General features: G+C 38.4%; 1 protein-coding gene across 2 annotated transcripts in view; it reads right to left on the reverse strand.

Moving 5' to 3' along the window:
- prkcab (protein kinase C, alpha, b) overlaps window positions 1-18,351 on the reverse strand; it is a 158,865-nt gene that overhangs the window by 22,604 nt on the left and 117,910 nt on the right. For both annotated transcript variants that reach the window (XM_053514582.1, XM_053514581.1), the window contains exons 6-8: window positions 13,022-13,178; window positions 12,799-12,933; window positions 3,615-3,708 (exon numbers count right to left, since the gene is read on the reverse strand). In XM_053514582.1, coding sequence (XP_053370557.1) covers window positions 3,615-3,708; window positions 12,799-12,933; window positions 13,022-13,178 — 386 coding nt within the window. The remainder of the gene's footprint in view (window positions 1-3,614; window positions 3,709-12,798; window positions 12,934-13,021; window positions 13,179-18,351) is intronic.

Genomic DNA, 18,351 nt, shown 5'->3' on the forward strand with positions numbered 1-18,351 from the left:
AATAGATTTTTACAAAAAAATGTATCAATCAATCACAGCCTTTAAATTAGTGCATCATCCCAAGCAACGGGGTCAACCACACCTCCTCACTACTCAGAGTTGCTCTGAGAAGTTTCCTAAATCACTTTTAGTCTAGGACTTCCAGCTAGGACTTTTTAGGGTAAGATAGAAGTTCTCATGCCATTGTAACAAGATAATCAATGTTATTCACTTCATCTGTGAGTGGTTTTAATGCTAGAGTTGATCAGAGTATATTAAGATTTCTGTAAAGATCCACTATGCTATGCTATGCTACAGTATGCTTTGCCATGCTACACTATTACGGCAGTCATACAGTAGCTGCACTAGCTGATTTTATTCCTGCCCCTAATGATGCATTTCCAGCAGTTCAAGAAGTTTGTTTCTTGAATTCCTTGTATATTTCCACTATTACTAATACAGTACCATGCTCTTAGGTAAATATTGAAGTTCTTTAACAGAGCAATGTGGCAGTGCATATAAGTATATCATTGTACATATCCTCTTCTAGGACATTTCCTCTTTCAGAACTGTCCATCCCCGTTGAACACAGCAGGACACCTTGAAAGCTGCCAGACCTCTAGGCACTGAGCTATTTTTTTTAAAAGCTGAAAGATACAGAACACCAATCCAATTCATCCATCCTGTCAGAGATCTCATGCTGATGACAGATGCATGATAAATGCAACTGATGACATTTCAGAAAAAAATTAGGCTTGGCTTCATCAGAACAGCTTCATGTCAGCTCTGTCAACAATAAGTTGCTAACACATCGTTTGCCACGTCTTGTTTCCATGGTGATGCGTGTGTATTCAGTGATCTGCTGGCACCTGAGGGACGTCAATGCCACATTTGGCATGGAAAGAGAGTATTAAAAACATCTGCAATAGTGCAGATGTTAAATTTTTTTCTGAGATGTTGGTGTGCAGGATAAAAGCACTTTATCAAACACTGGTGTAACCAAGAACAGAAAAAGAACTAAATTAATTATAGTCTAATCTAGTAGTTTGGTTAAAATGCTTTGCCTAACATGTTTTGTGCATTTTTTAAATTCTGCTGTATATTGTATATACTGTGTGCATGTATTGTAACGGGTATGACGCACATGTGGCATGTGGGCACAGGCTGGTGAACAATGGCAGCGGGCAGTGTGAGCCTGCGTGGGCAGCAGCTCCTATGAGCTTAATTGACTGGCACTTCTCATGATTGGACAAACCAGCTTCTCTCAGCCCTCATCGGTGCAGCCAATCATGAGACGTGCCAGTCAAAGAAGCTCGCAGGAGCTGCTGCCCATACTCGCGCGCCATGTGAACTCGCAAACAAAGCCGGATTTCGTGACCCTGCCGCTGAAGAAGTAATGGCCACTGTGTTCCACGACAGAAACTTTTCGTCTCAGTCAGGAAGGCCACCCAGTTGAGTAATGTCTGGCCTGCCACTAAGCTAAGAGGAGCTGGTTCGCCCAGTCATGAGAATTGCCACTAAAGGAAGCATGCAGGAGCTGTTGCCCAAACGTGCCCACTCTGCCGGCCACCATCGTTCACCAGCCTTTGTATGCCCGCATGCCAGCAGGGCAAAAGCCCAACAGACCCCAAGCTACACTTCCAGCTGTGTTTTATAGTGTGGAGAGAAGACCGAGATCTATTATCGAGGATTAATCACCAGCCACTGCCCACTCCCACGGCCCCAAGGGGAGGCTGCCTATCTAGTGACCTCCGGAGGGAGCGAGAAGCAACATATATATATACTTGTGCGTGTGTGTGTGTGTGTGTGTGTATTGTGGCATGCGCCTAAATCTTCTGTTGCTTCTCGCTCCCTCCGGAGGTATATATATACATACACATACATGTGTATATACTGAAGCAGTCCCAAGTCCCAAGGTCCTTATTCCGTAATAACCGAAATTGTTTATGACCTATAATAACAGATCTTATGCTGTCTGTTTGTTCTTTGAGCCGTGCCTGATTTCAGAAACTCATGTTGTAACAAACCTTTCCACCATACCTGCCTAATGCCAGCAGCATGTGCTGTGTAAACATGTGCAGTGACTTCTCAGGTACCACAGCTCTTAACTCTAACAATGCCTGCATTAACAACCTCGCCAAAACTATAACTGCTACTGTATGGTGATCTAGGGAATAGATAAATAATTTTGCATCCGCAGGAAAACAGATTATTCCAAAATAATCTAACAAGGAAATAATAAACTAAACTACCAAACAAACAAGTAAATAAACAGCAATTTAGACAGTTTATGTTTTTTCATGTTATGCAAACTTGGCACTTGGACGAAAACTTGGTAAAGCTTGGGACTGGTAGAAAAGCTACTGTTAATTTAAGGTTAATTTAGGTTAATTTTTTTAACTATTCGACAATTTTACAAGTAACAACTCAACAAATACTTGCAATAAACTACTGTAATATGTTAAATAGTATTCAATAATACTTTAGCTAATACATTTTTTTTTTTAAATCAACTTACAACTGATGCAGACTACAACTGATGGGAAGTTTAACACTTTAACTTGCTGATCAAAATTTTAGCAAGAGCACATTTTAGGTTATAATACCTTATTGAAAACTGTTGAACCTGAATGAGACATCTCTACCACTTGGGGGAGGTACTGTATGCTATGCTAAAAAAAATCATGGAACGTCAATGTGTCTTACTGGTTGGATTGTAGGTGATCTTCGGCAGGTTTGCAAAATCTGCTCTTTGTTGTTTAGATTTTATATATTTTTTTTATTTTATCTTTTATCTTCATTCTCAAATTGCATTTATGACCCAATTAATGCTGTTTATTCTTCCAAGCAATATTTCAGCAAAACAATAATTCTATCCTATACTGTAGCATTCTCTGTCCAGTACATTTGTAGCATACCATAAGAACTAAAGGGATAAAATGCCAATAAATGCACAACACCAATATGTAGCATTTTATGGGATTTTATCTGATTTTTTCAGCCAGAGGCTTGAAGAGAGCTGATTGGCCGAGCTCTCTTTGAGGGGTGGGATGGGAGTTACTTCCGCTCTCACATCAATCGCGGCTCTATGGCAATCACGGCATCTGTGAGCTCGCACAAGCAGAAGGAGCAGATAGCGCCGCCCTCCAAGCATGTTACGCTGCTCTGAACGTATAAGTGAGCAGCTCTAAAAGTTGGTGGTTGGGTGGCGTCACGTGGGTCAGAGAAAATACGTGATAGTCTTCGGCCCTCCCTGACTGGTAATAGTAGCCTTAATGGGGAAGAGCACTACTGATGGAGAGGGAATTGGACACGGCTACCAATTAGGCAAAAAATAAAAAACATGCATCCCCACCGATAATTTTATTTAGTTCTTGAAACATTACAATTATGCAGTCCAATCTTTTTAGATTGGATATCTTCTAATTGCTCTAATTAACTAGATAACTTCTAACTTATACAGTAATTAGATAACTTCTGTTGTATAGTTCCCATTCAAATGTGAAAAAAAATCTTTTCGAAACAAGCAAAAACCCATGAAATGCTGTGTTCTGGCCAGAACTGTAAAAAAGACCAATGCAACAAAAATGTTTTTTTTGTTTTTTTTAGTTTATTTGGTACACGGCTTCTCTCACCTCAAACTTCTGCCTGAGTTCCAAGTTAATGTCATCCACTTCTGGAATCGGCACATTGTAGTATTCACCTTCCTCTTGGTTCAGCATCTTGTACCTGTGAACAAACAGAGAGAAAGAGTGAGAAGTGGGGTTTTATTTTACTGTCTTATTTACCGTCAACTATGTGTATACAATAAGACTTACTAGTATTATCTCTTGATTTCTTTTATACTTACCATGCTGTGGCCAATAAGTACTATAGTCAATTTATTATTCATAATACCATGTGGCTCAGTGTCTTTCTATTATGCAAGACAATGGCCTGTGCATAATTACAACATACCTTTAATATTTACTGTCAAAACAGGTGTAAGATATGCTTTGCATAACTGCAATTATACTGCTTCATATTGTGGTTGCAATATAAATATGGCATATGATGTGCACAAAAAATATGATTACATTCATTTTTTTCAATTATTCATCTTCTATACCATTTTATCCTGTACAGGGTCACGAGGGCCTGGAGCCAATCCCAGGAGAATTCCATTCAATTTCCTTCCATTGCAGGACACACACACACACAAACACACACACACACACACACATGCAAACACACTATGGGCAATTTGCGAATGGCAGTTATTAAACCCCTTAATACTAGAGGTGCTATGCCACATTTCTAAACACTCTGACACCATGCCATACAATAAATTACATTCTTAAGTATCTAGTAATTAATTACAATAAACACATTAGTTATGATTCGATCTTCTTTAGGTGTTGACCAATGCACAAGATCTTCTAAACACCCTAAACTCATTATAAATGCCCATACTTCATAAATAGTACCACAGAATAAAAACTACATCTAAGTAAAGATTCACAGATCGAATTGGCCGGATTTTAGTTTGGCCATGACCGGTGATCTGGCGATTAGATATAATCTGTTATATCTATTCTGATTCTGTGTGAATTATGCATGAGCTCCTGAGTGGCAAAGCAGAAAAATAAAAAACCATCATCAGGAGATTTCTGTTCAAATCCAAACACAGTCATCTACAGGCAGGAGACTAGGAAGCAGGTTGGCCGTGCTCTCCCACTAGCCAATCATCTCCCCTTTCTTCCTGCCCCAGTTAAAATACATCAATCAAAAAAGAATTAATATTTAATGGTTTATTATTGCTGATGGCTTGAGTGTTGGTTATATTTGTATGCGAGCAAATATGTACTGTATGAATGTCTGCAAGTGCACGCCTGTATGTAACAAAGGGTTACACTTTTAACAAGTGCAGATAGCTAAGATATTTTTTTAGAGTATGTGTCTAACACTAAAATATTAACATTTAACTTACATACTGCCAAAAATTAAACAGACATTTAAAATTTTAGACGTATCAGTTTGTATCAGTTTAGAGACTTTATGCCCGCAACAATCCATGAATTAAAATCAGAATGAAAATCTTCTAATATCAAAATATCTATATCACGTTCATTAAAAAGTATATGAACCCTGCTTTACACTGAACAAAGCTTATTTATTTGCAGTTGAAATTTAACTCTTTAAACAATCCAAAGACATGCAGATTAGTCGAACTGGCATTTTTAAATTGCCGGTAGTGTATGAGTGAGTGTGTGATTGTGTGCATGGTTGTCCAGAGTTTATCCCTTCTCATGCCCCGATTCCCCTGGGATAAGCTCCAGGCCTTCTGATGTAACCTGAAGACAGTTCTGTAAACTTGTTGAGGTTATTTCATAGTCCTTGTTTTATTACATAAGCTACATCATCATCATCATCATTATCATCATCATCGTCTATACATCTTTATCCTGTCTGCAATGTCGTGGGGGCCTGAAGCCTATCCCAGGAGACTTAGGGCACAAGGAAGGGTACACCCTGGACAGGGTGCCAATCCAGCGCAAGGCACACACACATATACAGTACACATACTCATATGCTCATTTACACTCTACATACAATTTGGAAATGCTAATCAGCCTAATCTGCATGTCTTTGGACCGTGGGAGGAAGCAAAGTACCCAGGAGGAAGCCCACCAAGCACAGGGAGAACATGCAAACTTCATGCTCACAGAAAAGGGAATTAAACCTGGCTATGAAATTAACCCAGACCCTGGAGGTAAGCAGCAAAAAAATTACAGACGTATTTTATGCTGTCAATTATAGTTCATTGGCTATCATTGATATCAGCAGGTCAGACTTAGTTAGACTAAACTAGAAATTAGTTTCGCTATTGCAAATGCTTTTGTTATAAATATCACTTAACATCAGGGAGTGATCCATAATAAAAACAGATTTTTTTTCTGTCACTGAAGACAGTAAAACTGTAACATTTGTACCTGGTATTGCACTCATCTTTAGGGTAACTGTGAACTCTTTTTTTATATTTTAAAAACTCTCATGCTCTCTCATGCACGCATATGATCATAGAACATGCTGTACATTTATACTCATACACACACAAACCTGGTGCACAAACCCCTCAAGCACACACACACTTGACTTAGCCCTTCATAAGAGCACATTATCAGGCTAAAGTGTTCTCTTAGAGTAGGGCTGTTAAACCTGTGCCAGGTCATTAACACAGATAAGGACTTTATACGATGGTGTATTAAAGCCTGTAGCGTCAATGCTTTGTAATGTAGATAAACAGCAGAACCATACAATTATGGATGGACTAAATCAACTCAAAGAGTCTTGTTTGCACGGATGTGGGTGTGATTATACAGTATCTCTATATTGACTCTATAAGAAAGTTTAGAGCTGGTTTCAATCTGATGAAAGGTACTAACAGCATCAACATTGTTTAAAGTGTATTGAAGAAGTGATGTATCAGTAGCTCTACCTGACTGTTGACCTCAGTATAAGATTGTTTCAACTTTTAACCTATTAAAATCTTTCATCAAGACACATCGCTTCTCTGTGGCTTATCACTGTCCTTAATCTTTGCCATTTTCTTAATATATATCCAAGCTACATTAGTTAGACATTAAGCGAGTGCTTTGTTTTTGGGGTATTTCTTTATTTATTTGGTTGTTTATTTCAATTTACTTTATTACCGTATGCTGAGTATCCTGTTGTTTCTTGTGTTCTTTTAAATGCTTTCTTACTTCTTTTGTGCTTAAAAATAAATTGTCTCAAAGGACTGAAATAAAAAGAACAAATTCAATATAAGGACTAGATTTCGAGCAATTTCAACACTGTCTATATTAATGGGACATTTGGGCTGTATTGATCCCTGACCTCAATTTTGGAAATATACCCACATTTTATAATTTCAGACAGGAATTATCTCTAGTATGAGAATATTCTTGTTAAATCATAGTTTTAGGTCCAGAATGCTTGCTTTTAATGCCAGAGTGGTGGTTCAGTGGACTTTGGATAAACTTTATTTATCCCACGATGGGGAAATTCAGCCCATTACAGCAGCTTATGGAGAGAGGTATAAAAGGGCAGGCAGAAATAATATGTAAATAAAATTAATTACAGAGTAGAGCCAAGATTAAACACACAAAAAACATCAATATATATTAAAAAATAAAAGATAATATAAAAGCGAAATTATAATATTGCACAGATACCTGCATATGAGTATATATACATCACACATATGCACATACACACATCTTCTATATTCAGAATGAAAGACCTGAGGTATTATGTTACTGTGGTTGTAACAATCTGCATAAGGAGCTGCTAAGGGCCTCCACAAGGGATAGGAGGTACAGTATTGCCCATGATTGATGTCAGCTTAGTCAACATCCTCCTCTGAGCCAACTCCTCCAGAGTCCAGCGAGCAGACCATGACAGATCTGGCTCTCTTAACCAGTTTATACAGTGTCTTACTGTCTCTCCCTGTGCTGCCTCCTCCTCAGCAAAACACTGTGTAAAAGATATTAAAGGCCAGAACTGTCTTAAAATGTTATGATGTAATGTTCTCCACACTCCAAAGAACCTCCCTGTGAAGGCTTCTCTTCAGAGGCGCTCCTTGCCCCTCCTTGCACTGGGAATCTTAAAGTGTTAATTTTGCCAGCTTGTTTTGACTTAGTCTTACAACCAGGGGATAGAGAGCTGTCTGAGTGCCGTAAATCAGGAGATTTACAGATTTCAGATAACACGCCCCTCCGACTGCTTCTCTCCTTGGTGTAACAGATAGTGTCATCCATACCAATTCTTGGACGGAAGGCAAACTGCAGCGGATCCAGCACGGTAATCACCAGGGAACGGAGGTGGCTGAGGATTATCCTCTTTATATGCATCAGGTAATTCTGAAGTGGTTCAGTTGACTGGAATGCACAGCTTTTGGTACTGTGATGTTTTCCACAATACTGGAACTTTCTCCAGTCTGAAACTCAGATTAAACATGTGCATAACCGCCCCACAAAGCTGGTCTACGGAGTGCCAGAGCAGTCTGGGGCTGATTCCATCTGGCCCCGTGGCTTACCTACTTGTAATCATCCCACACCGAGGTGGAAGACTAGGGGAGGTGGTGAAGTGTAGAGTGCGAGTGGGGTGAAGGAACATCTGGATTTTTTTTTTCTATAAAGCTGCTTTGTGACAATAACTATGTTAAAAGCGCTATATAAATAAAACTAAATGGATGGGAATAAAATGTGAAGATATCAAGGCGAGTGATAGTTTTGGCTTGGAGTGGTTTGAAGAGGGGGCATGTGACTGGTTGAGTAGAGTTAGGATCAAATCTGCTAAAAAAAAAGGGTTAAATTCAATTAATTCGCCCAGTGCTGGTCTACATTCCCTTGCTCTCTTCCCCCCACTATTTCCAGGCCTGAGATCACCTCAGTCCTCTCCACACATATTGGAATGTTTATCTGCTCTTCCAGCTTCCTCTGCTGTCCCTGTCCAATTTTATTTTACATTTAAGCTGACTCTCTGGACACCAAGATTCTCTTTGCCCCCTTATTTGCTCACTTTCGCCAGAGGTTCGAGTTCAGGGGTCACCTATTGAGTGGTTTTGGGAAAACATCATACCTTTCTGGACAGAACAGTGTTCACCACAACTAAGTTAATATAATATGTCAAGCCATGGATTAGACTGTCAATATCGTTCCCATGAGAGTTGTAGCATGTGGTTTAAAAACAGTCCTGCTCGTTAGTGGTGGTTGTTTCTTCACTATACTGTAGTTGTGTATTCTGGAGGCAGATGGACATGGTTGATGTTTGAATATAGTACAGTATGTCCAAAGTTTTGTTGTACCTGGTGTGCCACTTAACCAACTGGGTAAGGCATGACTTAAGGTCACTGGAGATGAGGATGAGGAAACAGGTTTTACACAGTTATCTTGTAGACATGCTAAAAACACACATGCTAACAACTAGCAACACAATTGCTCTGGTGCATTATTGCTCTTTAAGACTGATGTTACATAATTAGGGCCCAAGCACTATAGGGTGCGCAGGACCATCTTGTTTTCCTAAGGATTTTTTTCCCCACCCTTTCGGACTTTTTGGGGGTCTTAACATGCTCAAAAACTCATGTAAATTGGCAGACAGGTTGAAATCTACTGCCATTAGGATGCCTGATTGTCGCGTGGCCTGGAGCCCCCAGACGAGATTTTGCTGGATAGCTCATACACACTTTAAGGTAGACACACGAAACTCGGTAGACATTTAGAGCTCATTGAGCTTAACAACTTTCGTACTGGGCTCAACTCACCAGGAAGCTGGTTATATTGGGTCGTTCTCAAAAATGTACCTGATGGATTTTGATATACTCCTCCTAGACCGATGTGATCTAAAGACATTGAGGATGCAAAATTGTGAAGGGATTTTTGATATCTCAAACGGGTCAGCTGTTATAATGTGCTAATTTTGCGCCTAAAAATTATTAATAACTTTCTGTGTGGCCTTACTTGGAGTGACATTATATTCAGAACATTAAGTTCAGTGACATCACATTAAGTAACATCATAGTGTCATGCTTTTCTTTCAGCATCTGCGGCCTATTGAACACATGTACACATCACAAATGTTAACACTTACACGTACAAACACATCTTACACACAGACGCACACACAAACACACTTATATAACAATGTTAACACTCTTTCACTCGCACAGACCCCAACACTCACATATACAAACACACTCATACTCATGTATTTCACACATCACACATTTTAACACATACACACTCACATCTCTGTCTCACATGCCCGCATGCAGAAACACCCACACCCACACACACTAACAAGTCACATGTCTCACACACACATCACACACATATTAACACACACATGCCCATCACTAATGTTAACAGACAGACTTACACACCACACCCACAAATATGCACAAACACATGCACTCGTCACACATGGACTGCAACCTGGTGGCGATTGCTTTTTCGAGGTCTTAACACACTCGAATAACACGTAGGTTGTGCGGTGCCCTCGAAGCCATCGATTACCTGATGCTTAAAATGCTTTGTCATAGCACTCAGGAACTGCACAACAGACAATATTCTTTGCATTTTGATATGTTTAAACCCTGAGGTATAGACACCCTGACAAAAATAGTCAGGTAATATTTTTGGAGTTGTTAACAGGTACAGTATGATGTTGATTAAAGGGCAAAATGTCAGTGCAGGAATAGGTGTAACATCACAACATTAAGGTTACCAGTGACACAGCTGAAAGATACAGGACGCGCACATGTAGCCAAAGGTCAACCTGAAGGGAAGATGAGGTAGTAATAAGTGCAGGATGGGTAGAAAAGAATCTAATGATTATATTATAAAAATGAAGAGAAGATGATTAACAGAAATGGTGTTAAGGAAATAGTCAGACACTTTTATGCCTGAGGTTCGATACATTACAGGGACATTAGTGGAAATTAGTTTTTTATTTTTTTGTATATCTTGGTGAAAGGCATCAAGGTTGTCACCTTTTAGCTCATAAACAATCTTTCACAGAAGCCTTAGAGATAAGCAGGGCCTGCCTTTTTTTCTTCTTTTAATAATGACTTGCAGAGTTAAACCTCTCTTTGCACTTCCTGTCGCCATGGCAACCTAGTCGTAGTCAAGGCCCATGGGAGACTAAAAGCCTAAAAATTCCGTCAGATGATTAAATCCAATAAAAGTGAAAAATCTTACGCAACTTCTCTTTAGGGGCAAAATGCAATTAAAATAACATTGTTCTTATTTGAATGAGCTTACTATAAGAATGACGACAAAGAAATTTTTTCAAATAGCTAATGTAGCTCAATTGGAACATTAATTTAGACTGCACTACTAATTATTTGGTTTAGCGGTGAAGTACAGTTTAATGTTGTAATCAAATTTAACGGACCATGACAACAATGAGCAAGTGCCTAGCCCTTCCTTAAGCAACCCTCATATTTTCGCCGGGCTTGAGGCCAGCACTGAGCATGACCTGCATCCAGTTTCTGGGTTTGAGCAGTGGCTGGGAATCTAACCCTAGCTTTACACATGGCAGGCGAGAGAGGCCTACCACTGAGTAACCAATATTAATAATGTATTGCTGAGTGCCTGTACATCACCGGGGAAAAAGATGTCACCAGGATGCACTATAGGAAGAAGGCAAGTTGGTAGAGGCAGTGAAATGATGAACAATTCTCTGTTGTTATACCTTGTCTCCCAAGGTAAATGCGTAAATATTGCTACATCCATTCATGGCAGTTGTATTCCTCTTAATGCCCAAGACCTCTTTCATTCAGCAGAATAATGTGTGTTTCCAAACTCCAACAAATGTTCATTATTTATTTGAAAAAACTTGAAAAAAACTTCAAGGCACTGACTTGGCCTCCAAATTCTCCAGATTTCAATGTGTGTGGGATGTGCTGGACAAACAAGTCGGATCCATGGAGGCATGGAATGGCAGTGGATCAAGAGCAAAGGTGGAGGTTTGATCATTTATGTTAACAAATCATGGTGAATTGATTTGGCTTAAAGTCATTGCTCTGTTAATTTAGAATATGATTAAGTGAAGACCCTTATATTCCCCCAGACTATGTACAGTCTGCACACCCGAAAGCAGCTCTTAATTTTGCTACAGATTCCAATTACCCCAGTATGAAGTCTGTACTTCCAAAATTCCACCAGAATGTCTCGTGCTCCACTGAAGAGGACAACACATTGGGCCATGACTATGACCATGAAAAACGGTGGAGAAGCATACAAAAGCATTCCACTCAGTCTGATCATCTCCCTTTATTCTTGTATGTCCAGATACGTGTTCTATAATGCTTACATACAGTATGTGTGTGTGTGCATGTGTGTGTGTGTATGTGTATTTGCGTGGCGGCACGGTGGTGTAGTGGTTAGCACTGTCGCTTTGCACCTCCAAGGTCCGGGCTCGATTCCTGTCTCTGTGTGCATGGAGTTTGCATGTTCTCCGCATACTTGGTGGGTTTCCTCAGGGTACCCCGTTTTCCTCCCACAGTCCAAAGATATGCAGGTTAGGCTAATCAGTGTTCCCAAATTGCCTGTAGTGTGTGAATGGGTGTGTGTGCCCTGCGATGGATTGGCACCCTGTCCAGGGTGTACCCCGCCTCGTGCGCTAAGCCTCCTGGGATAGGCCGCAGGTCCCCGCGACCCTGAATACAGGATAAAGCGGTATAGATAGTGAGTGAGTGTGTGTATACAGTCATGTGTAAAAGATAGTGCCACCACTCTTAATCATTCATTCATTCATTTATTTGTGTAAAAACTTCAGGGCTTCAGAGAGAGTCAGTGAAATGGCTGTATGTGAGAACAAAGTCAGCACGGAGCTTCAGAAACTGAAATAAATTCTATATTCTCCCTTTTGTGTCTCAACTTATTTTCTTTTCAATTCTCTGTCTTTTCTCTGTCAAATCTCTGTCTTTTAGATATAAAACACATTGCTTATCACGTTGCATGCTGCTCTCTCTTTTTTGAATGCAGACTCTTTTCATTGACTTGGCAGTGCCTTGATCTTCACCTTTGTCTTTATCTTTATCTTCGGCTTTAATACCGGAGCGACATGCTCTCTAACAAACGACAATGACCCAAGCACACTTGACTGGTACTGTATGTGTGTGTGTGTGTATGTGTGTGTGTACTGTATGTACAGTATATATAACTGATGATTGTTTTCTAAAAGGTTGCATAGACAAACAAAAGATAAAAAGATTTTTTTTGTTATACAAGTAGGATTATTCACATAAAAATTCAGGAAAAGCTAATTTACCAGCCACACAGTGGTGCCTTGAACAGTTCTGACACTCCAAACGACATGGATCCCATGAAATCATTTCTGGTGGTTCTGTCCCAGTCCCACACCTCTATTGACAGCCGTCTGTCTTTATCTGTAGCCTTTAGCTTACTAAAAACACAAACACACAATGTACCATGATTGACATTTCATTCTACCCATCAGGGTGCTAACGTTCAAATATCTACATTAGACTCACAAGGTGAAGGATTCATTCCATGTGGGGTTAAGAGAAGAGCGGATGGTCCGTGTCTTTTGTTTGGTTTCATTCTTGGGGTCCGGGATCAGCTTCAGCTTCACGTATGGGTCCGAGAGGCCATTAGGGTCCATGGGAATCAGGTTTCTAGCTTCACCAACTGAGTATAACAAAGCATGGGAAGACAGATTCAGTTTCATCAATTGTAGAAATATCTTAGTCTATTTGTTTCTTGTTTTTATGTTGGTGTATGTCTTTGTATGTCCTTTACATTTGTTAAATTTGGATGCCAAAAAGCTACTGAAATAGGTGTCTTGGTTATTTGTATGCATGTTCTATGCAAACTGATACACAACAACTACTGTAGCAAAAAAAAAAAAATCCTTTAAATCCATTTCAAATTCATCCAATCCAAAAAATCCAATTGTTGTCAGCATAATATATGAGGAAATAGGATCATATGGCTTATATCAAGTTATCATAATGCTGCTGTTGACATACATTTTGTCATTTTATATTCTGTTTCAAACCATACGGCTGCTATCATACACTTCATAGTTTATATTCTTTTTGTTTTTATTTTAATTCTGTTTTATTTTGTAACTTAATTTCTAGCTTAAATATCAATTCTATTGTAAATTCTGTCAGTTAACAGAATTCTCTAGTGTAATATTTAAATTTGTAATATAATTTTTACTATATATTTTTTAGGTCACAGAGTGTTTTATTGCATTACTGTGTATGGTTGTGTACTTGAATTTATCTTTTTGTCCAGCACTTCTCTTACTTCTGTTCATAGCTTATTCTTGGTTAAGCAAATATTGCTTCATCCTACTGTAAATCCCATCTAGATTTAGAAGCATGCCAGTCACCCTGGTTTAAATAATATTGCATATAGTTAAGTGTTAAGTGCTGATTAACAGCCCCTTATACACTATTTCAAAAAAACATTTCACATTTAATTGGCTAACCTACTGTATGTATTGTGCTGTTTTTTCATTAACTTGATTTTGTTTATATAAAAAAAAATTGTTTATTAATTCATATTAGCATATTAGCATGACCACTTGGGTGTGTAAAACTTTATTTTGTGTCGGTATGCGTGTGTGTACAGCGCGCGTGTAAAGCAAAAGCAAGCCTCTCTACCTATCAGTCTGCTCTTTGTGTTTGTGTGCATGCGCGTCATACACACACACACACACACACAGACCCCTTCTACTTTCACCGTCACAGACATACACACACTCTCTCTGCTCTACACAGAAACACTGCTCTTCCGCGATTCTTTTCAAAGGTAAAGTGCAGGTTAATTTGTTTTATTTTTACTTTACAGCAGTGATTCCGTTAGTGTGTCACTCAATCGAGTGTCAATTAGAGAGATTTTTTCTCTCTCGATAAAACAGTGTTTCAGTTGGGTGCGCGTGTAACATGCAGGTTAATTTGTTTTATTTTTACTTTATATTTTGTGTTAATAATTTTTATGTATTTATTTTTTGGGCTGTGAAATGAATTAATTAACTTTCCATTATTTTGGGAAAATTATGGGAAAATTCAATTTGGTTTATGAGTGTTTTGAAATATGCTTCCTGAATGAATTATGCTCGTAATCCAAGGTTCCACTGTAGTTAATTCTGCGATTACATTCTAGGAAAAAGCTGATTTAAGCAGCGTAAAGCTTTACATTAAAAAATGTATTATGCAATTGTTTAAATTAACACAGTTTCATGAGTTGATGTTTATAAATAAGGAATAACCAAACAGCTGTTTACAATTAAACAATGGCCAAAGTGGCAGGATAAACAAAACACCTAGACGTATTTATCAAATTATCATAAAAACCACCAAATTCTGTGTTCTATGAATCAAAGCCAAATTAAACGGCATATAAAACAGATTAAGAGGTTCTGACAATGTTGTAATTTCTTTGTTGCCAGGGACTATAATTCCCAGAAGTGCTAAGGCTGCTGTAAAACAGACATGATCAGAACGCAATGATCAAACAAACAAAGTGACAAAAGCCAAACGTCTAGCGCCACATTGTGGCATGGTAACCTTAACAAAGCGTCTCCATGGTAACCTTGATCAAGCAATGGGCATTAAAGAGGTGCAGATAAATAAAGGTGTGTGTGCGTATGTGTGTGCAGGAAGCCGTGGGATTACATTTGTCAAAATGGTTTGATCTTTTTTACCAGTAGTGTTAATAGGATGACCTCGAAAAGTGCACACACACACACACACACACACATACAAAATCACATACATATACACACATGCAATATAAATCAGATATAAGGAAGAACAATATAAAATTCAATAAAAGCAGCCATGTATCAGACAGCAAATGGACGCATTTTGTTACAATATAACCAACTAGTTCATCAGTCAACTTTATCCACTACAGTAACTTTAATTTATTTAAAATGAGACCTATCACCATATTTAATTTTGTAACATGTGCCTCTAAAAATAAATAAATTTATTTATTTATTTATTTGCACTATACTTACTAAGCTATATGTTTTATCTATTATATTTATTACCATTATAATTAAATATTGATTTATTCTTTGGATAATTTTCATCTCATATGATTGGTTAGAATCTCCATGTTAAGGTCCCCTGTGCATTCTATACCATTCAAAGTTTATTTTACCATACGCAACCACACCAAAACCTAAAATTATTTTTGAACCAAGTTGTGCATCTTTTGTCGTTAAGACTGTAAAGCTTTTCGTCTTCCATTCAGGTCAGGGTCATGTAGTGTAAAATGTAGACGACTCATAAATGCATGGTGGTGTAGTGGGTTTTTTCCAGGTACTCTGGTTATTTCCCACAGTCCAAAGACATGCTAACTGGTGTTCCCAAATTCCCCATAGTGTGCAATGAGTGTGTGTGCCCTGCGATGGATTGGCACCCTGTCCAAAAGTGTACCCCGCCTCGTGCCATAAGTCTCCTGGGATAGGCTCCAGGCCCCCTTGACTCTGAATACAGGATAAAATGGTATAGACAGTGAGTTAGTGAGTCAGAGGGATTCTCCACATCAAACTGCATCAGTGTAAACATGCGCTATATAAAAGCAATGTATAATTGACATTCAAGGCAAAAGGGGACTTGTGAATGACAGTATAAAATAGATTGAGATTTACAAAAGACTTCAAGATAACCATCTTAGCCACAGTAAAACATTTAAATATTTGAAATGTTTTAAAGAAGGATGTACGTTCTTGAATGACGATCCTGGCAGATGTGGCTCAAAGCACACTGAGGTCAGTATGTGAACATTCAGTATGTGGAAGCCTGATCCTCAAAAATCGACAAATACTGTAAATTGTCGCCAACATGTGGCGGAGACGCATCTGTCTGTGGAAACTGTACACACAGTCATTCACCTGAACCACTTGCACATTATGGGAACTCAACTGAGAGAGTGCCACACCCCCTTTCAGTCCTGATCTTTCTCCAAGCCATTTCCATATGTTTGGGTCAATATAGGGGTTCCTGGGAGGCCTGCGTTTCAGACATGAAGCAGGTAGTCCGATGATGGCTTTGTTATATTGAGAGAATTGTCTGGCTGTTTTAATCTCATAACTGCATTTTATTATTCTGCAAAAATCAAAAGTCCTGATTTGACTTGAATTACCCTTATAGAGTAGACTTTCTTTAAAAACATCAGTAAAAGCATAACACCAGGAAGCTCCGATGCTCTCTTTTGAGTGTCATGGTTGATTTGGGCAGTTCACCAGGTTAACACCAGGGTGATAATGGAAATTTAGCACTCAAAGTCAAGGAGGATCTTTTACATGGAAGCGGATGATAGCTAACATTTTAGGTGTCTGAAGGAGTCCTGCAGAGAAAGTCGAGCTGAGGAAGTCGTGCTGAGAGAGTCAAGCTGAGGAAGTCATGCTGAGGGGGGTCATGCTGAGGGGGGTCGTGCTGGGGGAGTCGTGCTGAGGGAGTCGTGCTGAGGGAGTCGAGCTGAGCGGGTCATGCTGAAGGGCACGAGGTAATCACTGACGTTTGGATGAAAACAGGGAGGAACCTGTCAGATCAACTCATGGCCAGTAATGTAATCTATCAGGAGTAATAATGAAATCTGTCCATTTCAGATTATGACAGAATGATATCATACAGAATATGAGAATTAGATTATGCCTATACTATTATATCTGTCATTTTGAATATAGAAATGATAAAGCTCTGAAATGCACAAGATTGAAAGTTAACCACCATGACTTTCTATAACTACATGTAAGCCTGAAACTTTATATTCAAGAATGATTAACTTCTTAAAGGTAAGTTTGAACTCTCAGGATTTAGATTTAAATCTTTTAAAATAAGCATGGAAAATGGAAAGAAATACAAAGAAAATAAAATTTTGGACAACTGAGTACTGGTTATATATAAATTAGGCAGACATAACAAGCACATAACAGTGTGTTCAAATTAAGTTACACAAAATCCTTGTAGTGATCTCCAAAACCAAGAGGGGGAGACCAACATCTTTCTTTTAAAGGAACTGTTACAGAAAATTGCATGTTTCAAAGACCCACAGTACACACTGGTGATAGTAGGTCTTTATTTATATTCTTCGTTTAAAAAAAATGTCTCATAAAAGCAAGAAATATGAAAAAGAAGCATTATGTCATCTCTTATTACATTCATTACCTGAATTATTTACAGGTAGAGAGATGAAGGGATTTTGCTACAATATATAGAGGTTGTTAGAGCCTTACAGTAATTTCTTAATGCTTTCATTTCCTTATCTCCTGTTAAAGAAAAACGTTTTCAGCTCATTAAAAGCACATTAAAAGCTCATGTTGACATTACAATAATATACAATTTTACAAGCTTAAGACAGAGAGAGCTTGTTGTAGTATATTGTTGTAGTATTATAACTGCAAAATTAGCTTATTAAAACACTCTCAAAGTGTAACATTAAGTATGATCGACAACAAACTAAGTATGGTATACTGTACCAACGTAGCAGTGAAGTTTTGGTATTCTGCAATTGAATAGTAGAATAATTATGATCGTATACATATCTGTATAACATATCTATACCAGTACAGCGGCATAGTTATTGTTTCCAAACATGTATATTAGCATTGCCTAAGAGCCACAGCATAGACCGTTACAGGATACACTTTTATTAAAAAAAAAAAATCCTTTGTTTAAAATCTGAACTAAATCATAACATTACGAAAACACAGACACATATGCAGGATGCAAAAGTTGCCCAACCAAATGTTAATACTGCACTTATAGTTAAGTATTGTGTGTTATAACTAATTTTCCACCCTTTACTGTAATTTGCCGGACAGTACAGCTACTGT

This window comes from Clarias gariepinus, chromosome 16 (assembly GCF_024256425.1).
Source record: "Clarias gariepinus isolate MV-2021 ecotype Netherlands chromosome 16, CGAR_prim_01v2, whole genome shotgun sequence".
Classification (NCBI taxonomy): domain Eukaryota; kingdom Metazoa; phylum Chordata; class Actinopteri; order Siluriformes; family Clariidae; genus Clarias; species Clarias gariepinus.